The 21501-nt window shown below is 44.7% G+C and overlaps 1 protein-coding gene across 3 annotated transcripts in view; it reads right to left on the bottom strand.

Moving 5' to 3' along the window:
• Positions 1-21501, bottom strand: part of HOOK3 (hook microtubule tethering protein 3) — an 88650-nt gene that overhangs the window by 61893 nt on the left and 5256 nt on the right. For all 3 annotated transcript variants that reach the window (XM_059882240.1, XM_059882239.1, NM_001192600.1), the window contains 3 exons: positions 17978-18063; positions 3742-3814; positions 782-832 (listed from right to left, as the gene is read on the bottom strand). In XM_059882240.1, coding sequence (XP_059738223.1) covers positions 782-832; positions 3742-3814; positions 17978-18000 — 147 coding nt within the window. In that variant the 5' untranslated portion in view covers positions 18001-18063. The remainder of the gene's footprint in view (positions 1-781; positions 833-3741; positions 3815-17977; positions 18064-21501) is intronic.

Here is a 21501-nt window from a genome sequence, read left to right as displayed (position 1 = left end):
CCAGGGCCACCGGCTGGGCTACACCAGCGACCCGAGCAAAAGCTGATGACTGCCTGGGGTAGGGCGCTGGCAGCAGAAACGGAGAAAATGGCATTCTGGAGAGTTAACCAACAGGCCTTGCCGGGGCATCAGAAGGAGGAGGACCGTAGGATGATTTGCAGGGCTTGGACTTGGAACAGGAGGGTGGACGGCGGGGTCACGTGCTGAGATGATGAGGACAGATACCCTAAGCACAGACACAGGCTTAAATGCAAGTCAGTTTGTGGAGAAAAACAGTAAGGAAGTAACAGGTGTTTCTAGGCTGTGGTGTGTTCATTTGCTACCTGTGATCACGAAATCTAAAGACAGACTAGTTCCACCGCCTGATTCTCTTCCCCATCGGTGTCCTGACCATCCTGATACAGACTCACTGGATGAACTGAGTTAATCTTAGGATGGGAGTCTGCCGAGGAATAAGACGGAAGCAGGGAAGGGGCTTGTCAGTAATTTTGCACCTTCAAGAGTAAGGAAAGATAGGAGACAGTTACCAGCAGAAAGGAAAGCTTACATAAATGAGTAGCCCTTCACCAACTATCCATATTATAGTGAAAAAGATTATTTATCTAAAATTCACTTAATAGCTGGTTTCCTGAACCAACATCATAGAGACTATACAATAGAAAATAAGGCTGATTATTAATTCTGAGTTAATTTTTCCTTTACTTGAAATTATTTTCAAGTACTGGAAAATTAAACTATCCCATAGTAATACTTCCAAGGAAAATGAAAAGAATGCCCTTACCTCATGATTGTAATCCAGGATTCCTTTCAAAATTTTCTTTAAGTTGCTTATCTGTTTAAAGAGAGAAAAAAACAACTGGGTAAAAGCCAACCACAGATGAAAACACACTTTAAGTTAAAAACTTTCTGAATCAACAATCATTCTTGTTAATCATAAAGTAAACATAAAAAATAAAATTCAACAGTACATTTGAATCACCATCATAAAAAAGGACTCTGAATGGTTTATTTGATCTAAGAGATTTATAAAGCAAATTAATTAAGCTTCCAATTATTAAATTAAATTTTCAATGTTCTGACCACATTGACAGAATCAGAAGGTAATTGCAGAAGACTTAACAGTAGGATCAAGGTATGTAGATTTTCTGCAGGGAAAGAAAAAAAATGTGGCATGCTTACTGAAGACTTGAGTTCAGTGCCGTTTTCCCCAGAAAAGCAGAGTTACATCTTATACAGAGGTTAAGTTCTAAAGTTAGAGAATTAAGCAAAAATTATAGTCAAAATTATCCTCACAAAGCAACCTACGAAAACAGGTTGTCACCTATGAGAGAATGTCTCAAAGCTCCTCCATGGTCAGAAAAACAGTGTGTTCATTTAGCTGAGACCAAGAAAATATTTAGGAGCCATTAGGTTAAAAAAAACTATATCTTTAAATGTTTGTACAATGCTCAGCATTGCAAGACAACAGTGCTGTAAGGAGCGTCTCAGTAACAAGACAGGCTGAGGGACTAGCAGCCACTCAACTCCGAGCGCAGGCTCCTGCTTTTGCGCCTGGGGGAAACCACAGGCACAGTCACCTGCGCTATTTCCTGCAGACTTGCATTTTCCCTCTTGTTTTCTGGACCCAACTCGTGTGGCTGGATCTGTGTCAGGGTGCACACACGGCAGGATTCCTTTGATCATCCACCTGGCTGCCCCTGGTGGATGCTCCCAGTGGAAGACATTCTAGGACAGAGGGCAGGAGCAGTGGGAGCCATGAAAGAAAAGATTCCACAGCAGTGGGGCTCAGGGTCATCGAAGCCATGCTTAGTTTTAAGGGAAGACAATAAACTGAAAACATCATCCTTAAAAAAAAAAACAACTCATAAATAAAACATGTTCGCATCCCTAAGAAAATCTGGAGTCATAGGAAATCTATACTTTCTTTGGTTCTATGGTGTTCATTTATCTTTTAACATTTTAACTTTGAAAAAGTCTTGAAGATCATTGCATTAGTTTAAAACGGTAGTTTATTCTCCACTGGAAAAATGACAAATCTTATTATTCATTCATCAACGGTAGCTTAAAATCAATGGCATCTTAAAATTTAAGAAATACAGCTGAAGAAATAGAACACAGGATATGATACAGAGAACAGGAATGCAAACCAGAGTGGCGCCTGTCAGTTCTGAACACGAAGGATGTGATAAACACTCCCCTTCTCCGGGTTACTGCCTGCCACCCTCCTGACACTGACGACTGTGTGGGTTTGTGTGTGTGTCTGTGTACAAACCGTGTACCCAGGAGTGGAGCACGCAGCTCCTTTAGTAGCAAACGAGCTGATGAGCAGCCTGATTTCTATGTCGTAACACTGAAGAGCTACCTCTTTAACTGCCTATTCTTGAAAGGCTATTTCGAAATTAAAACAGTGTCATTAAACAGCATCCATTAACTTGAGTTTAGTGAAAAAGAGGAATTAGATTCTGTCAGACCCAATGTCTAGTCAATGAATAAATATTTTCCTCAAACATGTGCTTTATGGAAATATAAAACAAACCAAGCTTGGCCCGTCCTAAGTCCAGGGATTTCACAAGCTCACTCATCTGAATTTGAGTCACTACTGAGCTGTATCAAGGGCTTCCCTTGGCTCAGGGGTAAGGAACCCGCCTGCCAACGCAGGAGATGCAGGTTCGATCCCTGGGTCAGGAAGCTGGAGCAGGGCACGGCAACCCACTCCAGTATTCTTGCCTGGAGAATCCCATGGACAGAAGAGCCTGGTCAGGCTACAGTCCATGGGGCTGCAAAGAGTCGAACACGACTTTTAGCGAGTAAATAACAAACAACAACAAGCTGTGTCAAAAATAAATGATTCTAGAGTTCTCCACACCGCCAGTTATGACCACAGAATGATTCTGTGTAACAAGATTACAGAGATGGAGAGGGAGGCGGCAGCGGCCAAGGGCCCGGGTGACATGGGTGGTGTGTGCGGATGCGGGGACACGCATGTGGACAGAGCCAGGCAGGGCCGCATACACTGCACAGTACATCCACATCAGTCCTTAGATTTCATAGAAACCGGGGGATCGGTACGTGGAAATTCTCTGTACTTTTCTTTTCCCAACCCGCTATATGAGTCTATAATCATTTCAAGACAGAAAGGTAAAAAAAAAAATTTACAGATGGGCTGCGATCTGTATTTTTAAAAAATAAAATAAAAACATTACTGCATAGAGCAAGGTTAGAAACTTATCTGACTACACATGCACAGACACTTGGGCGGGTGGGAGGCTTCACTGTGAACTGCATTTCTCACTGTGGGTTTCGCTCAAAGATGATTGAGAAGTACTGAAAACTAAGGTCATTAGAGTGGAAATAAAAATAATTCATTCTCTGAGTGCTGTGGACACAGTTAGTAATGATCAGTATTTCCTCATCTTTAATAACAACACTAGCAACTAACGTGACTGTCCTAAGTACATTACATGCATTAACTCGTTTATTTCCGTGGGGTGGATCCTGTCACAACCCTCATTTTATAAATGGGAAACTCAGGCTCTGAAGGGCTGAAGACGTGACCGGGGTCGTGAGCACTGGGCTGGGCTGTGGGCCTGGTCACTATGCTTCACTAGACAGCACTGTGGTGAGCAGTCTCAGCTGACCCCCATCTTTAGTTACTATTCACCAAATGCTATTTCAGACACATCAGACCAAAAGTCAGCAAGTGTCACAGTCGCCCAAGCGAAAGACATAAAAATAAAATACCTTTAGCCTCCAGTTATCTCCTACTTCAGTTTTGATTCTGTTTAACCAATTTTCATCAAAATACGCAGGATCTCTGCAAATAAGAAAAAGCTAGCATATTAAGATCATGTAGCTCTCAAGCTAAAACAAAACACACACATACACAAACACAAATGAAATTCATTTTGCATCATCACTTACTTGTTATGTAAAAATGTATTTGACACATATAAGTCACAAAATAATACATGACACTGAATGCAATTACAGTAAGTTTCTCTAAAATCAACCATTATCAGCTCGTTAAAAATATTTTTTAATCAAAAACAAGCTAAAAGGTGAAAAGTGATAAGATAAAGTTAAATAAATTTTTAAAATTATACACTAATCTGGAATTAGCAGATACCATACTAATATCTAAAAGCAGTCAAAGTCAATGACAATTGTTTTAAAAAGGTCAATGAAATATATTAGGAAGAAGGTTAAAATAAGCTATTCAGTTAGTATTTCAATGCCTTTCATCCCCTACTACTTTGAAGGTCACCAACATTACTAAAATTTTAATGTGCTTAAATAGTATAAACAGAGACCTGTTTATATAATAGTAGGCATCAGACAAAATTGGATACTGTTTCTGTTTGCAGAAGCCCTAAATCTAAGATAACACTTGGATTCGGTGTGGACAAACAAACCGAAACAAGGATATAACCTGAATATACTTATGCTTATTTTTCTCAGGAAAACCTCCAAAACTCCTATAAAAACTAGAAAGAAAGAAAGAAAAAGAAAAGCTTTTAGCCTGGCACAATATTCACCTTGAAGTTCTTGACACAGATGCTTTAAGAAATTAAATTGTATTTGTTCAAGACCACAAGTTGAACACCTCTGACCTGCTCTAGCAAGTGCTGAGTTGAAAGATCTATTCACAACATAACTGTCTCCATTCACCCAAAAAATGTAACAGCAACCAGAAAAACATGTTAGGACAAAATCAACAGTCTCAATTTAAACTGTCACTCAAACTGATATGCACAATCAGTACTAAATTTCAAGTTATCTTTAAATGAAATAACATGCTATCTAGAGTTTCAAAATTTTATTATTAAAAAAGATGTACTTATTTAGGCACATGTATTTATGAAAAAAGTTATGAATAAGTTATCTCCATAGAAATCTACGTGATTATTCTTGAAGCCTGTACCAAAGTTAACATATTCACTTTATTGTCTCTTTAATTTCTTTAATTGAGATATAATTCACAGACCATACAACTCACCTGTTTGAAGTGGATTTTAGTATATTCACATTACCACAATCTAATTTTAGAACTTCTCCATCATCCCCCAAAGAAATCTTTTATTCATTTAGCCATCACTCCTATTTCTCTTTTTGGCCGCTAGCAATTACTAATCTGCTTTTTACCTTCATGAGTTTGCCGTTTTGTACGTTTCGTGAAATTATGCACTGTGTGGGTTTTTGTGTCTGCTTTCCTTCATTCGGCATGTTTTTTAAAGTTCATCCATGTTGCAGCATGTGTCATCCCTTCTTTCCCTTTTAAGGCTCAATAATATTCTGTTTATGGATACACTATACTTTGTTTATCTATTCATCAGCTGATACACATGCTTCATGTGTGTATGTGCCTAGCAACAGAATTGCTGGGTCCCCTAACAACCCTGTTTAACACGTGAAAGGTGACTAAACTGTTTCCCAAAGCAGCTGTACCGCTTTACATTCTCACCAGCAGCACACATCCGCTCCATTTTTTCCAGTCTTGCTGTTTGGTGCTATCCCTCTTTTTAGCTGTGTCTGTCAGCATGGATGTGAAGGACTGTTTCACTGTGGTTGTCATCTGCATCGTGGAGCATCTTTTCATGTGTTTATTGGCCATCTGTATATCCTCTTTGGACAAGTCTATTCAGAGTCTTTCCAATTTAACAACTGGGTTGTTTTTTTTGAGTTGTTAGTTTTTGTTTTTGTTTTCAGTATTCAGGATAAAAGCCCCTTATCAGACATAAGATGTGTAAATACTGTCTTGCATTCTGTGAGTTATCTTTTTACAACTTCTTGATGGCACAGTTTATGGCACAATTGTTTTTAATCTTGATAAATTTCAATTTCATCTATGTCTGCTTTTTGTACTATATCCAAGAAGGTTTTGCCTAATTCAAGGTCAGGAGGACTCACTCCTATGTCTTCTTCTGTGATTTTCAACAGCCTTAGTTTTAAACGTGGGCGTGTTTTTGGTGGGTTATGACCCGGGTGCATAATGTAAGCAAAGGGTCTAGCTCCATTCTTCTGCATGTAGATATTCACACTCAACTATTTTTGTTCCAAGCTTAATGTAGCTTCTTTAGTCGAAACTAATTTGAGTAAAACTGCAAAAAGAAGGAAACTGAGGAAGACCGCTGAGGTACGTGACAGTACAGAAAGGCAGTGGGTCCTCCTCGAGAACTAGACCAAGGACAGGAAGGCTGTTAGCAGTCTGGAAGGTACTCGCCTGACTTTCCCCTTTGCTTCTGCCCGTCTATACATTTTCTTTCTGAAGACCAGCTTTGTCTGTGTCCCCACACATGCTCCAAATCTTCACCATGCCAGTTCAAGGAGAGTTTTGAAGAGCAGCCCCCAGCCAACCCCAATTCTAAATTCGCAGGAAACTGCAAACGATGAAGCCAGTCTGTTTCCATCCCCAGTCTGACTGTCACGGGACCAGAAGGCTGGAGCGGGACACACACTGGGCCGACAACCCCCCAAAAAGAGGCCTCTTGGCTTAAAACCTCTTGCAACAATAGATTATGCAAAGAAAAAACGATAATGTAAGTGAATTCTACTAAAATATTAAAGAATTACCATGAAAATAATTCAGAAAATAAAAAATTTCGTATTTTTAATACTTAAATCATTGAAAAAACCATAATCTAAAAATCATTATCACTGCCAGCCAAGTTAACAGTCTTTCCAAATAAGGACTCACGAGCAGGGCAACTTGTGAGTCTGGTGCTAAGTGGGGGATGCTCACCCAAAGCCAAAGGCACACTAGACTTACTGGTTGAGTTGTGATTCAGGGTCACACAGCTAAGAGAGACTTTCACCTCAACAGGAAACCCCTTAACTTATAAAAAAGAACACTTGACAATGTTTAAGAAACTGTACACTCTGAGAACTCCAAGACTATGAAATACTTCATTTACAAATTTAGAGTAACACAAATCGAAGAACTTGGAAAAATCTGAATAAAACATTTCAAGCCAAGCACTATGATACAGGTTGTTTCTTCCTAAAAGGACCACCGCGTCAGAACCCCAAAACGGCGCCTGAGCAGAGAAGGAAGGACAGCCCAGGCAGCTGTTACTACCCTGTACTCAGCGCCGGGAGCGTCCACGCCACGGAGCCCGGCACTCCGCGTTCACGGTGACCCTGCCAGGAAGGTTATCAGTGTCCCTGCGTGACACTGCGGAACGTCAGACTCAGGAGGCGAGTGACCGCCCCATGCTCACGCAGTTAAGCAGCACAGCTGATGGAACTGCCGTTTTTCTGACAACAGATGAGCAGTCCCGGCCACCACTGTCCGCAGAGCACCCTGGGTCTGACACGCGGCAGTCCCCAGCACCGAACAACGTTTGGACAAAGTCACAGCGCTTTTACTGAATAAGCTTCCCATCTGCCGCTTGGGTGGAAGACAACAGCAACAACAGGAGTCCACAGATCCAAACTACGACACATGTGAACTATCTGTGAAGCAGAACAGAACCACGGAGGCAGAGAGCGGACTGGGAGCGGGGCGGGAGGACGTGGGGGAGGGCTGGGGGGAGGTCGGGGTTGGCAGATGTGAACTGCTGGACAGAGAATGGATACACAACGAGGTCCTACTGTACAGCCCAGGGGACTGTATTCAACATCCTGGGAGAAATCATAATGGAAAAGAGTATTTTTTTAAAAAGAACGTGTATGTAAAACTGAATCACTTGGCTGCACAGCAGTAATTAACACCGTAAATCAGCTACACTTCAATTTAAAAAAAAAAGGAACAGTGGTCCCCAGCCGGCTTCCATTTAAAGTGACTTTTTGTAGTCAAGAACTTTGACTCAATGTGCCGGCATCTAGCCATAACTCTGTTTCTCTACGTTGTTGACAATTTCCAGTGTTTTCTTAAAAACCCTAATTAAGGTTCTCAGGCTAGGATCAAACAACATAAAGGCAATCTTCTCCAAAATCGTAACAGATTATAGTTCTGCATAGATATGTAACCAACAAGGGATAATCTTACTGGGAGTGTTCCTCATGAGTAAGGGACTATCTTTAGCTTCTTACTACGTCCTGACTCTGCTAAGAAAACAACACAAACCAACCACAAAACATACAAAGCCATTTCCTCGACTTTTCCAGTAACACAACTACTTGGCTATAGCTTCTTTGTCACAGCTTAAGCTAAAGGAAAAGCCCATTAACTTTAATCCTTCATGTAATTCCACAAATACACTGTCTTCCTGTAGTCAACTGCCTCCACAGAAACCAAAACATTAAATTTTATTTCTACTGCTGCAATTATTAAAGTACCATAATATCCTTCCTGAATCCCCCAAATGAAGAGGAGGTCTGAAACAAACACCGCAGTTTGATTTAATTTCTTAATAAGGCATTAAAACCACCGGAGTACAGCTCCTTTACAGCGCTGGGTCAGTTTCTACTATAAACAAAGCGCATCAGCTACATTATACAAATATGCTTAATATGGCATTTTTAGTAGCAAACTTCACTATTTTTTTAAATAGATATGTTGATTCTTAGGTCTATTTTCTCATGATCTTTTCATTACCTAAAATGATCATTTTGGTCCTCTGCCATTAAATGGATATTGAAGAGTTAGCTATGATATTTATATTTTACATCCTTAATGACAACAAAAATAAAGTGAACTATGCTTTAGCCCCGCCTGTGTCCGAATGAGCAACACAGGCTCCGAAGGGACAGGCTCTATGTAAACCAAGGCAGGCGATCCGGTCCCACAGGCCCAAAGAGCCCTTCCACCACTGTCCACAGCTTGACCGTCATTTCATCTCTTTCTTTTCCCTTGTTCTTGGTCTCTGAAATATAAAACCTGACGGCACTGAGAGGCACCTCTTACAACTTCTGATCTGGCTCTTTCAATCAATATGTGGTTGTGACAGAACAAGACATAGGTTTGGTCTTCATCTCTGGTTCCTGAGGCTGAACTCCTAAAACCCTGTGAGTTTCCTGAGCGATGGGGTGTCTTTTACAATTCATCATGAGCTGTTTCTAGCCATACTAGAGCTAATGCTAAGGGGGTGACTCACTGTGGGACCCCTAGACAGCTTTAGGACCATGGCTGGTCCCAGAGGAATGTACAGCCCCACCCCCAACCTCCAGGAAGGGATGGAGATAAAGTTCAAACTTCCCTGAGGCTAATGACTTCACTTAGGGCTCTGTAGTGAAACCCCCAAATAAACTCCGTACAACAGAGTTCAGGAGCCTCAGGGTGGGTGAGCACAGCCCTGTGCTGGGAGGGCAGTGCGCCAGGGGCACGGAGCTCTGCCCTGCCCTCAACCCCACGCTCCCCTGGACAACTCTTTCATTTGGTTCCTGAGTTGGATCTTTTACAATAAAACTGTTATTGTAAGCACAGGGCTTTCCTGAGTTTTGTGCCATTCTCACAAATATCAAACGCGAGGGGGTTCATAGGAACTCCAGTATTTGCAGTTGGCTGGGCAGGAGTGTGGGTGCCCCAGGACCCCGCCCATATCCACGTGGCATCTGCGGTGGGGGCGGTCCCATGGGACTGCGCCTTAAGGCTAAGCCTGCCCTAAGTGTCAGAATCAAAGGACTTCGACCTCAACTTGTGGGGCCTGAGTCTCCTTGGGATACTGGCGTCAGGGAAACTTGATAGAGAATGACATAAGAGCGGGGAACTCTTCTTAGAGATAAAGGATAAAAGAAGATAAAAGTTGCTTTCTTTTCATTTCAAAGTCAACATTTGTAATTCCATATTCATTCACTCAGCTAACATTTACAGAACACCTACTGCAGAGCCGGACAAGTGGGTCCAGAAGGTGAGGGCGGCAGCAAGTTAAACAGGTGGTCGGGGGGTGGGGGGGTACATGGGGAGACGGACGGCTATCGGGGTGCCTGGTGGCTGGTGAGGAGGAGTGGCATTTGGAGGTCTGACTGATAAACACTGGGGGCAGCGGGCCAGGCCGTGCCAAAGCCCTGGGGCAGGGGACGCGTGAGGATGAGCCTGGAGCCAGTGCGGCAAAGAACACAGGAAAGTGAGGTCAGAATGGAGCCAAGTGTGCAGGTCACGTGGGCTCTCATGTGTCACTGTGGGCCCTCGGTTTTCACCCCGAGTGACCTGGGGCGCCAGGGCCGGCCTGAAGCTGGACACCTGACCAAGAAACCCTCTGGCTGCTGCACGCATGTCAGTCTGCAGACAGGCAACTGCAGAGACACCGATGCTAGCCTGGAAATTAACACGATCAGGGCGGCTAGACCAATACAGCAGCAGTAAAGCGAGTAATTTTCATCATAAACCTTTTTTAGTCCTAAAAACTCCACAATACACCTCTGGTAAGTGAGGCACTTACCTTCACCTCACCCACCACGGTTCTGATGCTACACCTCACATAACAAAGAAACGCCCCCAGAATACCATCTGATATTCAGTCTACATTCACATCTCCTCCATTATATCCTTGAGGTGTCTTTGTTCAAACAAAACCCAAGCGTCATGCACTGTACTTGCTTTGTTTTTGAAGCTGTGGTAAGAACACTTAACGTGAGCTCTGCCCTCTCAAGAGACATTCAAGGACGGGGTTCAGTCGTTAGCCCCGGTGCAGCGCAGCACGGCAGGCCCAGAGCTTGTGCATCGCGTGGAACGGGAACTCTGTACTTGCAGAATAGCAACTCCCCGTTTCCCCAAATCCCAGTCCCTGGCAGCCACCGGTCCACGAGTCTGACCACCTCAGACACCTCCCGGATGTCACGGATGGAGTCTGGCCTCCTGGCAGCCGGTCGGCTACCACCTTACACGATGTCCTTGGGGATGTCCACGTTGCTGGCCAAGGTAGGTCTTCCAAGAAGAGCCATCCGACGTGTTCGGTCAGTGTCTGTCTGTCTGGGCCCTCTGATCTAGAACTGTTCACTCCTTTCTTGCTGAACAGACCGAGTCAATTGTTCCGCGGAACAGTCCACTTTCTGGATTTGTCTGGCCCTTTCCTCGTGAGTTATTTTCACCTCTTCCTCTGTAGCTCTCTATAACCTGGAAGTCAGATCTAAAGGCTAGATTTAGCGATAGTTTAAAAATGTAGCCATCAGTATCTGCTATGGGTTGGATGCGGGATGTGGAGAAATCGGAGAGGGAGGTTTTAAGGTCTGAGCAGCTCAAGGCCAGCAATGCCAACCACTGAAACTAGAGGACATCCGACTGAGTGGGTCTGGGTAGAAGGCAGGGCTTAGCTTTAGACGTGATGACTCTGAGATGCCTTTCAGATCCGACTGGAGATGCTGAGCCTAAATCAAGTCCAGCTGCCAGAGGAGAGATTCACGCTGGAGATAAAATCTGAGCATCTCGGGATACGGATGATATTCCAGGCCGTGAGATGAATCATCAAGAGGTGAAGCAAACCAAAGAGAAGGGAAGAGGGGTGAGGCCTGAGTCTAAGGCTCTGCACCCCAAGGAGGGAGCACAGGAGAGGGAGACCAGCCCAGGAAATGCAGACCACCCAGCGAGACAGGAGAGCAATCCTGCCGGCCACAGCACCCTGGAAGCCAAATGTGAGCGAGTGTCAGAAGGAAGAAGCAGTAAGCAGATGAGCATCTGTCCCTGGAGCACTCTCATCGGTCCCGGCGAGGACTGAGAGATCCTTGGAGTGTTCCTGCCGGTCCAGGAGAGGACGGAGAACGGCATCAGCAGCACGCAGGTAACTGATGTCCCGAACAAGAGCGGCTCCAACACGATGGTGGGGACACTCTGCCGGAAGTGGATGTGAGAGAGGTTGTTGGAGGTGGTCCGGGACAGACGCTCCGCCGGGAGGAGGACTGGCGTGCTGGTGGACAGGAGCAGGGTCCTGCGAAGTCTGTTTAAAGACACAGAAGCCTGCTGGTGGATATGACCCCGCAGAGCAGGGGAGAGAAGCAGAGGGCCCACAGGGGTGGGCGTCACTGCAGGCCCCAGCCCAGCCCGCAGGCAGCAACAGGCAGCGAGGCGGCGACACAAATGCTGGCAGCAGTGGGGTGGTGGGGGACGGAGTCGGGGATGCCAGGGAGACTTTCCTGTGTGTGTCTCAATGTTCTCAGAAGTATGATGGCCCCTACCTTGGAAGGTGATCAGAGGAGAGAGGGGGGACGCGGGGCTGGGGGTCTGCAGACGGGACAGCGGAGGCAGCCCCCCAGAAGGAGACGGCAGGGCTGGGGCGGCACTGATACCGGATGACCAAAGGTTCCCTCCGGGAAACGCAGGATAACACATCCCAGCATGTCGGTGTTTTTACCAGCCAGGCTCAGCTGCATCACAGACCTAAATAGAAGCACTGAAACTGTAAAACTTCTAGAGGAAAACACAGGAGAGAATCTTAGTGACCCTGGGTCTGGTAAAGGTTTCTTAATACAGTTTAAAAAACAAAACAGGTGAACTAAAAAAAAATTATTATTAAATAATAATTATTTAATAATAAAAAGTTCAAAAACATTTGCTCTGCAAAGACACTATTAATAAAGTTAAAAGGGAAGCCTCAGGCTGGGAGAAAATATTTTAAAACCTACATCTGAGAGCGAACATGTATTTAGAATTAAGAACTATAAATTCAAGAAGACAGACAATTCAATTAAAAAAACAGGCAAAAGGGGCTTCCCTGCTGGCTCAGTGGTAAAGAATCCACCTGCCAATGCAGGAGACATGGGTTTGATCCCTGGGCCAGGAAGACCCCACATGCCGCGGAGCAACTAAGCCCGTGAGCCACAACTAGTGAGTCTGTGCTCTAGAGCCCGGGAGACGTGATTCCTGAGCCCAGGGGCTGCAGCGACGGAAGCCGGCACGCCTCAGAGCCCGTGCCCCGCAACAAGGAAGCCACCACAGAGAGAAGCTCACGCGCCGCAGTGAAGAGCAGCCCCTGCGCTCCGCAGCGAGAGAACTGCCTGCGCAGCAACAGAGACCCAGCACAGCCAATAAATAAATAAAAGCATCAAAAAAAAGGCAGACGGGAGAGGGGACAGAGAAAAGGGAACCCTCCCACACTGCTGGTGGGAATGTAAACTGGAGCGGCCACTGTGGCGAGGAGTATGGAGGTTCCTTAAAAAACTAAAAAACTACCATATGATCCTGCAATCCCATCCTGGGTATGTATCTGGGGAAAAAAAAACTCTAACTGGAAAAGATACACACAGCCCAATGTTCACAGCAGCACAATTTATAATAACCAAGACATGGAAGCAACCTACATGTCCATCAACAGAGGAATGGATAAAGAAGATGTGGTACGTATATACAATGCAATATTACTCAGCCATAAAAAAGAAGAAAATAATACCATCTGTAGCAACATGGATACAACTAGAGATTATCATACCAAGTGAAGGAAGTCAAAGAGAAAGACAAATACCGTATGATATCACTTATACGTGGGATCTAAAATATGGCACAAATGAACCTGTCCGTAAACAGAAGTGGACGCAGACACACAAAACAAACCTACGTTTACCAACGGGGAAGAGGGTAGACAACAGATACATTAGGAGTTTGGGGTTAGCAGATATAAATTACCATATGTAAAATAAAGTCCTACTGTGTGGCACAGGGACCTGTATATAATAAACTGTAATAAACTCTGATAGAAAAGAATATTTTAAATATATGTGTATAACTGAATCACCCTGCTGTACACCAAAAGCTAACACAGCTTTGTGAATCAATTATATTCAGTTTTAAAAAATTTTAAAAAAGACTACCACAAACTGTTCACCAAAGGAGATATAGACATGTGTATACACACACATACAAAAAGACGCCCAACGTCACTAGTCATCGTATTGAGAGAAATACAAACAAACCCCACAGTGATGCACCCGTAGACAGCCACTACAATGGCTATAATGAAAAACACCGGCTTCAGCAAGTGTTGCTGAGGCCGTGGGGCAACCGGAAGACTCACACACTGCTTGTGGAAATGTGCGTGGTGCACTCACTTGAGAAACAAATTGGCAGCTTCTTGAACATTAAACATACAACCAGTCATTTCACCCTTACATGGAATTTTGCCCAAGAGAAATTGAAGTGTATGTCCATACAAAGATGGGGACACCAATGCTCACAGCATTTGTTATCGACTGTGATGCTAACAGAGCCTCACTCTTATCTGTAACAGCCCGGACTACAGTAGCCCAGGAGTGGAGGGATGGATTAGTGTGCCTGTACAATGGAACACGCGTGCACTCCAGTAATACGGGCAACAATACGGATGAACCTCTGATTGTGTTGCACTAAAGGAAGCCACCACCTCTCCCTCTAAAGGCAAAACACACTATGAGCCTATTTACATAACTCTCTATAAAATGCAAATTAACTGACAAAAAGCAAATCCGTGGTTGCCCTGGGGATGTGGAAGGGTGGGGTGGGGGGTGCTGGAAGGAGGGGCTGAGAAAAATCTTTTGAAGTAATTGATATGCTCATTATCTTGACAGTTTCCTGGGCATCTCCACCAGTTAAAAAAAAAAAACAAAAACCCATCAAATTCTACTCTACAAATGTGCAATTCAATGCACGTCACTTTGATTTCAACAAAGCTATTTAAAAAAGGAGGGGTAAGCCCTCAAAAGAAATGAACCGGCGAGCCAGGAAGAGACAAGGAGGAATCGTAAATGTGCATTATTAAGTGAAAGAAGTCAGTCTATATCCTGTGTGACCTGAAAAGGCCAAACAGTGGAGACAATAAAAAGATCCGTGACTGGGGGGTGGGGGGTGACTAGGCAGAGCTCTGGGATTTTCAGGGCAGATGCTATTCTCTGCGCTGTAATGAAATTCGAGTGTACGACACGGAGTGAACGCTGTCGTAAACTGGGGGCTGGGTGATGACGATGCTTCCACGCAGGCTCAGCAATGGTAACAAACGTCCCGCACGGTGGGGACTCTGACAGCGGGAGAGGGTCTGTGTGGGGTGCGGCACGGAGCAGGTGGCGACTCACCAGACCGCTGGCTCAGTTTTTAAAAGCTTCTCTTATTGTAGTAAAACACACGTATGATTTATCATCCAGACCATTAAGTACGTTCACACTGTAGTCCGACCATCACCACCATCCACCTCCAGGACTTTCTCATCGTCTCATACTGAAACTTTTTTCCACTCAGTTTTGCTGTGAAACTAAAATTGCTCCAAAAAACAAAGTCTACTGATTAAAAACTAAAAACAGGGAGAGGTGAACCTACATGGGCAAACAGCAAGAGAGAACGCAGCAACAAGATGCTGGAAGCAGAAAAGCAGATGAGCAGAAAATGACTTAAAAGAGGAGAGAGAAAAATAAGTTGTACTAACAATAAGGATACTATGAATATATTTGATAAGATTTCTACTAAAACAACAGAAAAGATCCAGTTTTTTACTGCTCGGCTCAAACAAATGAAGAGACCTGCCCTTTCTCTGGGCATCCACATTTCGCAGGCGTTCCTGGGGTTGTCCTGGTCCCTCTGCTGGAAGATGTTCTGACCAGCAGCTGAACATCGAAGGTCTTCAAGGCTTCATGTACACATGTGTTCTTCTTACTCCGTGTTCTTCCCTGAGCTATGTAATAATCCACGCTCACGGCTTCCATTGAGAGACACCCAAATGGACATCTTCCTCTCGGACTCTTCTGAATGCGAGCTCTGCAGAGTTGCCTGCTAACTTTGAAACTTTCACAACTTTCTCTGCAGCGCTTATTATATTAGCAAGTTTGTTTCCACAGTTATTTAAAAATCCGTTTCTCTGCAGGTTATGAACTCTCTGAACGCAGTTACCCTGCGGTCTGTGCTTCCCCCTTGTGTCACCAGCGCTGGACACAGAGTAGCTGTTCAGGAAATATCAAACTGACAGAGGAGGAAGCTTCTGTGAAGCTGTATGATGCAATTATTTAAAACAGATAATACAGAACAACATGGATGAGTCATGAAGACGTTATGTTGAAATAATCAGACACAAAAGGGTATCAACTGTAAGATTTCAATTGTAATAAGGATGGTGTGGAACTCAGAATCATGGCTATCTTGGAGACAAGGGGTATTGATTACGGAAGGGCACGCGGGGAACCATCAGGGAGCCTGAAACGTTATACAGTTCTACCGGGTGGTGGTCACACCAATGTGTGCGCACATCCATGCATACAATACATACAAACATACACATAAATTTGTCACCTTTTTTTTAGTATGCTTTTTGGTCTGTGTTATACCACAACAAAATGAAAAAAAGGGATTCATTTGGAGAAAACAGAGTGAAATCTTGATGAGAAATACATCTACAAGACTACAGTAAATTAGAACAACCACTTGGCAGAACATCATGTATGTTATGATCTTGGTTTGGTAAAATAATATGTACAAACAGGCTTTCTCCTGGTTTCTACAATTGAGAGAAATCCTACCCAAAGTAACTTAAACAAAAAACTCATTTACTAACACCGACTTGGAAAGCTCACGTAGCTATGCCCACTTGCCCACAAATAATTCTTATTAAGAATTTGAGTGAAACCCTCAAACCTGTTTAAAGCGCTATCAGGGCACCACTTACAGGCGACCGTGGAAATCACAAGCCCACTCTTCTCAGCGCTAGAACCAGGGCTGGTCAGGTTTTAGGCAAGCCTCCTTGAGTGCCACCAAAAAGCCTACACGCCTGTGTATCAGGAGGGATGTGCCATGTGAGTGCAGAAGACGGCAAGCTATAGTTCTCAGGCACGGACCCCTAACGTGAAAGGCAGGCAGATTCCCCGAAATGCAGGCGTCTGAGTTGCTTCTCAGACGAGCAGCTCTACACCGCTCCCTGCAAGGCGAGCAACAGCAAGAAGCCTTCAGTGATGACACCGGTCCTCAACCGGGCTGCAGGAAACCTCGGCAAGTCACAGGCAAATCTCTCACTGTCTCAGGCTTCAATAGACAACCGTGTCCCCCAGATCACGTCACACCTAATGACATCATAAATTCACAGGTAATCCTTTACTTGAAAATTCCTAGGTCAAAAGTTCAAGACAACCTGATAATATCAATTTTATTATTATGCTTTCAAAGTGCTCAGAAGGAAAGAACTGGGATTATTTTATATCATATATCTCAAACGAGTATCTCACTCCTTCCATTAGTCAGTAAACAGAGCACCCACGATCCAGGCAGAACCAACAGAGATGCTGACATTTGACTATTTTGGATCCACAAAGAAGGGCATTTTCAGATGGCTTACTCCAAAACCAGGTACTGCCTTAGGTGCCATGATACAGCAATGAACGAAAGAAACCTCCCACCTCCAAGTGGAGCTTAAGAGAGAGAGAGAGAGAGAGAGAGAGAGAGAGAGAGAGAGAGAGAGAGAGAGAGTGTGTGTGTGTGTGTGTGTGTGTGTGTGTGTGTGTGTGTGTGTGTGTGTGTCTCCACAGGCAGCAGATAACAAACAAACAAGCCGTGTGTGTGTGTGTGTGTGTGTGTGTGTGTGTGTGTCTCCACAGGCAGCAGATAACAAACAAACAAGCCGTGTGTGTGTGTGTGTGTGTGTGTGTGTGTGTGTGTGTCTCCACAGGCAGCAGATAACAAACAAACAAGCCAAATACATGGCATATGAGATAGTGCTGCCTACCTCTAGAAGCACACAGAAGGTTAACAGGGACACAGAACATGGGGCATGCCTTTCCTTTATTTTATAAAGGAAACATATTTATAAAATATAAAAAGTATAAACCTTGCTGAGGAGACATCTGGGCAGAGTCCTACAGAAAGAGGAAGCCTCTTAAGAGCGTTCTAGAATGGCAAAATTGGGATGCTACCATGAAAACGTCTGCCACACTTGCTGAAAAAACACATGAAGAATTCCAAACTGCTGGAGCACTGTAACGACTGCAGCCTTAACCACCCTGCAGCTGAAAGAAGCACGGACCACCAAAACCACACGTGCCTCTCGGTTCTCAGTCTACAGGCAACTCGTGGGTCACGCCAACACTTTATTTTTTGGCCCATGTTTTCCATCTAATAAATATCCATGTGCATAACACAGAACAAGATAAAGCGATTTGTGCTTACATCTTTTGAAGAACCTGGGCCATCACAACCCCATTCGTTAAATCTTCCACGGTCTGGCATGGTGCGTCCACGTTAAATGTCTGGATCTGGAAAAAAAGGGGGAAAAAAGAAAAGAGAGAGGGATAAAAGAAAGATTTCACGGTTAACCATACAGCAGAATTCTCAGGCTTCTTTACCTCATCTTGGAGGTGAATACATTTTAAAAAAGCAGAACAGATCTTTCCTTCTTCCCGGCATTAGCCGTCCTGAAGGTGGAGCTGGGCCATTTCAGGGGGTTCAAGATCTACCCAGGGCATGGGGGGCGCTATGCCTGGACCGATGGGAAGGTTTTCCAGTTTCTTGATGCAAAATGTGAGCTGGCATTCCTCTCCGAGAGGAATCCTCGTCAGATCAACTGGACTGTCCTCTACAGAAGCAAGCACAGAAAGGGACGGTCAGAAGAAAAGACCCTGCCGTGCACTCAAATTCCAGACGGCTGAAGCGGGTGCATCTCTTGCTAATGTGATGGCCAAGAGGAAATCAGAACCTGAACTTCGGAAGCCTCAATGAGAAGAAACTGGCAGGGCCACCAAGGAAGCAAAAAAGGCTAAGCAAACATCTAAAAGGGCAGCATCGGCTGCTGCAAAGGCTCCCACGAAGGAAGGCAGCGTCTCAGCAGAAGACTGGGAAGCCTGTGAAGGTCTCTGCTCCCTGAGCTGGTGGAGAATGCTAAGCTGGGCGGATTGGAGTTTTAAATAAAGATCTGTTTTAAAAAAAAAAAAACAGCAGAACAGTAAGAAATGTTTTCCCTTATGGGGAATTTCCTGCAGGCTGCAGTGAAATTTTTTCCTTTTGGTAAAAGGAACTGTGGCAGAGTCTGGGCAGCTTCCCCGCATTCAGCATCCTCAGAGATAATCACCTAAGAGTCAGGGCACCTGCATTCCCTCTGCCAGTGACCGGCTCACGGGCACTCAGGCAAAGACAATCTGGACCAAACGGACGCAGAGAGAGGCTTACGTGGGCTTCCAGGGAGGGAAAGCCAACCTCCCCTGGTGTGAATAAGGATGCTGGCGGCCTCAATGGCCATGAGCAGGCATCTTGTGACTGTTAGGATGAGGCCAATGCAGTAAATGGCAGAGAAGAGGAACAGGAAGAATGCGGTCCTGCAGGCCAAAATTGAGCCACCAAACTAAACCTCAGAGCCTCCTGTGATGCGAGATCCATCCCTTCTTTACATCTTGCCAAGCTGAGATTTCTTTCACTCAGAACCAACGTATCATGGGGGACTTCCTGGTGGCCCAGGGGTTAAGACTCTGCACGTCCACTGCTAGGGGCACGGATCTCATCCCTGGTTGGGGATCCAGGATCTTGCATGCTGCAAGGGGCGCAGCCAGAGAAAAGAAAGAACCAAAACAGCTTTCTACATACGTAGAAATCACAGCCACAGCTGGGTTATATTCTCAATTCACTTTGATTTGAAACATATCATGAATTACAACATGATATAGCTGAGAATCAGTAGCCACACTTGTTATTTCTGAGCAAGATAACATGCTGAGCCAACAATGATTCTACTCAGTACTGCAACCAGGACTTGGAAAGAAATAATCTCTGAGAACAGATAAAGGCTGTGCTTCGCAGTTTATAGGTTAGTAAAACGGTAGAGTACGGGCATCAGAGGATAGAACAGGGAAGAGGGTAAATGGTGGAAGACGCGGTTAAAGAAGGAAGCACCATCCTGCAGATCCTCACAAGCCACGTTAGGACTTTATCCTCAGAGCAAGGGGAACAGGCAAAGGATTCTAGGCAGGAGAGGGAGGCTGAGCCATCTGCATAGTACAAGGATTGCAGCAGCAGCAGCACGAAGAAAGGCCTGCATGGAGGAGGCAGGGAGGCCTGTGTTAACATAACAGGTTTATATGTTAACACAGTTCAATTCAGTTCAGTCACTCAGTTGTGTCCAACTCTTTGCAACCTCACGGACTGCACCACACCAGGCTTCTCTGTCCATCACCAACTCCCAGAGCTTGCTCACACTCATGTCCATCAAGTTGGTGATGCCGTCCAACCATATCATCCTCTGTCATCCCCTTCTCCTCCTGCCTTCAATCTTTCCCAGCATCAGGGTCTTATCCAGTGAGTCAGTTCTTCACATCAGGTGGCCAAAGTATTGGAGCTTCAGCATCAATCCTGCCAACGAATATTCAGGACTGATTTCCTTTAGGATGGACTGGTTTGATCTCCTTGCAGTCCAAGGGACTCTCAAGTCTTCTCCAACACCACAGTTCAAAAGCATCAATTATTCAGTGCTCAGCTTTCTTTATGGTTCAACTCTCACATTCATACATGACTACTGGAAAAACCATAGCCTTGACTGCATGTTAACACAGCTGAGGTCAAACCAGGTAACGACCATGGAAACATTGCAAATAATGTTCAGCGGACCATCTGCCTTCAATACGTTTTACTTACAGGGTCATATTCCTAGAAGTAAATTTGCTGGACCAAAGTGTGCGAACCTTTCAAAGTTTCTAATGAATATCGCCAAGCTGCCCGTGTTAAATGCTGCAGCAATCCACTGTCCCACAGCGGGGCAGTGTCCACGTCTCTGCGCCGTGCCATCTATCAAATCTTTAAACCAAGAATGATGAAGAAGTGCAGTCAGTAGCTTCTTCACATTTTCCGCAAAGCCTGGTTGGTGGAGATGGTTACACGGCGGGAACTAAGGAAATGAGTTAAAAGATTGCGTAGCAAGTGGTTTTCACTCGGATGTCTATTTGGGAGAGGTGATGAAAGAGGGCCTGTCAGGCCCCCTGACATTAACCTTATGGGTGGCAGAGGCTCAATATATTGTTAGTAAATGAATAAATGGACCTGATAAACATCACCTGTAGGAAATGACACTGAATTTTACTCCACACCCTCGCCGGCCGCCTTCTCAATGATAATGTGGTGGTAACAATGTATTGACTAGTTTAAAAAGAACTAAGTCCACACTGTCATCCTACAGTTGCTGAATACATTTCTTTCTTGCAGGCTTAGAATAAAAAAGAGCAGTGGGCGAGTGCACACCTCACTCATATCCTGACGCCCAGCCTGACCCAGAAGACCTCTCACTGAGCACGCTCGGAAGGTACACAGTTAACTCCAGCGACTCCGCTGGCAGTCCAGTGGCTAAGACTCCACGCTTCCAAAAGCAGGGGGCACGGGTCTGATCCCTAGTTGGGGAAAAAGGATCCCACCTGCCGCGTGGCTGTCCCCCTCCCCTCAAAAAACAAAAGAACTAACTCCATCTCCAGGTTTGTGCCTAATTTGCTGGCCGTGTGACCTCGGGTATGCCATTTTACCTCTCGTAACACCAGCTTTTCAACCTTGGAATTGGGAGAAATAGCTTCTGGAGGGGATCTTTAAGAATGAACAAGAAAACAGATGGACATTAGGTACCTGTAAAAGCCTTACGCAGTAATTCCCAGACCTGGGTGTACACTCAATCAACTGGGAAGTTGGAGAGGACTGACAGTCTATTTTTAACAAGTTCACCAAAT

This window comes from Bos taurus, chromosome 27 (genome assembly GCF_002263795.3).
Source record: "Bos taurus isolate L1 Dominette 01449 registration number 42190680 breed Hereford chromosome 27, ARS-UCD2.0, whole genome shotgun sequence".
In the NCBI taxonomy this organism is placed as follows: Eukaryota; Metazoa; Chordata; class Mammalia; order Artiodactyla; family Bovidae; genus Bos; species Bos taurus.
This window is presented reverse-complemented; position numbering and strand designations above follow the sequence as displayed.